Source organism: Odontomachus brunneus, unplaced genomic scaffold (assembly GCF_010583005.1).
Source record: "Odontomachus brunneus isolate Ranch 3 - 2012 unplaced genomic scaffold, Obru_v1 Obru_scaffold_049, whole genome shotgun sequence".
NCBI lineage: Eukaryota > Metazoa > Arthropoda > Insecta > Hymenoptera > Formicidae > Odontomachus > Odontomachus brunneus.
Genome location: NW_022639499.1, coordinates 639,209 through 641,781, shown reverse-complemented (window position 1 = coordinate 641,781; position 2,573 = coordinate 639,209). Strand labels below are relative to the sequence as shown.

The 2,573-nt window shown below is 31.4% G+C and overlaps 1 protein-coding gene across 3 annotated transcripts in view; it reads left to right on the top strand.

Moving 5' to 3' along the window:
* LOC116845132 (protein THEM6) overlaps positions 1 to 2,260 on the top strand; it is a 17,121-nt gene extending 14,861 nt beyond the window's left edge. For all 3 annotated transcript variants that reach the window (XM_032817487.1, XM_032817486.1, XM_032817488.1), the window contains exon 5: positions 730 to 2,260. In XM_032817487.1, the coding sequence (XP_032673378.1) occupies positions 730 to 891 (162 nt within the window). In that variant the 3' untranslated portion in view covers positions 892 to 2,260. The remainder of the gene's footprint in view (positions 1 to 729) is intronic.
* Positions 2,261 to 2,573: the final 313 nt, after the last annotated feature.

Here is a 2,573-nt window from a genome sequence, read left to right as displayed (position 1 = left end):
TTTTCGGTAAAGTTAATGGAATTCGAGTAAAAAATTATTGAAACCAATAATTTTATAGATATTTTCGTAAATATCTTAGAAAATAAAGGTCGGATAAAAAATGTTTTCAAACAAAAGTTGTTTGCTTCTTTACGTAGAATAAAATTCCGTAATAAAAAATATATGTTTCTATTTAAAAAAGTAAAATTGACCGCGATCTGACTTTGTCGGGGCCACACAAGGTCAAACCTTGTCAATGATACCTTCTTCCCTTTTAGAAATATCATACTAAGAATCATTGATAATTACTTATTATCCAGTATTTTTAATACTGAAAATAAGTAATTATCAATGATTCTTAGTATGATATTTCTATAAGTTATGTTCCCTATCGATCCATATAACTTTTGTCTGAAACATTTTTGTCTGTCGATCTTAGTTTTCGAAATATTCGGCTGGATAAATTAAAGTGGCCCACCTTGTGTGTGGATGTGTGTGTGTGTGTATATATATAATTATAAATTATAATATAAATATAAATTATGAATTTATATATGTGTTTTCAAAACACAAAACAGTCAATAATTTTGAAATTTATATTAAATATTTCAATACGATATACTTCACATATCATATACGTAAATTTATGCATTGTCATATGCCATTTGTCACATTTTGCATTTTGCTTATAACATTTTCCTTAAGTATCTTTTTAAGCAATCTTTTTAAATAAGACATTTCTATTTTCAGGCGCCTCCTGTGCGACCGGAGATGCCGCCGGAAGTGAGTAGGTGGATTGAGAGCAACGAGATATCCTCAGCGATATTGAGGCAAGTACCGATCACGACGACGTCAGCGACGATGGCAACGACGGCGACGACGACGTCGACGTCGATGACAACGTATTGCTGACAAAAGGACATCGCGATGTCCAGTAACGGCGTCGCTGTGGCACCAATATACGCGACTACGACTGTGTAACGTCTGCCGAGAGACGCGATATTCATGACTTACATTTATAATCTCTGAGCGATGGATGATGTGTCCATCAACAAAATTCTAGAAAGAGATCGAGTGATCTTATTCAGTTGTCTCCTTGTGAGAAGATTTGGATAATTTTGGCGATGCAATACGAGAATTTATATATAAGATATTGAAAACGATAATAGATACCAAAGGTCAAAAATGTATTTAGAAAAATAGTATTTAAAATATGAATATTTTAAATTAATTAATAATTATACTTGTTTTTGAAGTTTGTCAAAAGAAATATATACTGCTTATTTCATTACGTAATTATTTCATTTATAAAAATTCTAATTTAACTTAAAAAAGAGAAGCATAGCGTGAAAGAAGTATATTTATTCGAAAATTTTATATTTTTTTTGTACAGGTTGTATTGCTCTTACATATACATTTGCGCGTTTTTTTTTTTTTATAAAATTTACATCCCAAGTGAGTATTCCACTAAGGCCTACAGAAGTCGTATACAACTACGTGCGCCTACCAGCGAAATGTACAGGCAACCCGTACTGACATGCGTATAAGTGTGACATTGTATACATAATGTGTCTGATGATAAACATCATATAAAATTATCATGTACGTGTAGATGAGGTCAAATTAAACACAAAATTTCTTTATCATTTTACCAATGAATACATGAAATTTTGAGTTATTAGTTAAAAAAGATTGACGAATGATCACGCACAATGCAGTAGATGAACTGTGATGGCGACCTTTGCCGTCGTGTATCATCCCAGATAACATGCATGTCTAAAAGATATCTTTACGACATCTTTTAGATATGCATGTTATCTGGGATGTGGCAAATAACCACGTAGATTTTCATTTATTAATTCAAGAAGATCGGTGAATAATTGTACGCAATTGTTTATTAATTTTTTTCAATTTCTAACTAAAAATCTAGGTCTTGGATCATGTATTTGTATAAAAAATTTTATGGTATGCCGTACGCTACAACACGATTGTGATCAATCGTTTCTCATAAGAGAGTATATAGATATTCTTCGTATATCATATCAAACTTATAAGACTAAATTTTACATCTTATATTTTTGCTCCGACTTTTGTCATAATAGTAACGTTTGTCCAAACCCGTCAATTATGCTTGAAACGCTGCAAACTTTATTGGGAAAACAACGCGCGACTCATTCGATCAATAGTAATGATGACATACATATGCCGTTATTATCTACTAGATATGTGCGAACTATTCGAATTCGAATCGAATCCAGTGAAATTCGATTCGATTCAAATTTGAATCGAATCGAATTTCACTGGATTCGATTCGAATTCGAATCGAATCCAGTGAAATTCGATTCGATTCAAATTTGAATCCCTATGATTCGAATCCGAATAATTCGAAAATTTCGAATCGAAAATATTCGAATATGGATCGTGCATTTTAGCATTAAGGGGACTAGAAAGTCAGATTGCTTGAAAATCGTGATTGTTCTTTCACAATTTTTTATGACAAACTGAATGAATATGCGAAAATGTTATTTTGACGTATATTTATACAACATATAAAGAGAAGAAAAATATAATTTTGATGATCAAAAATATTCAAT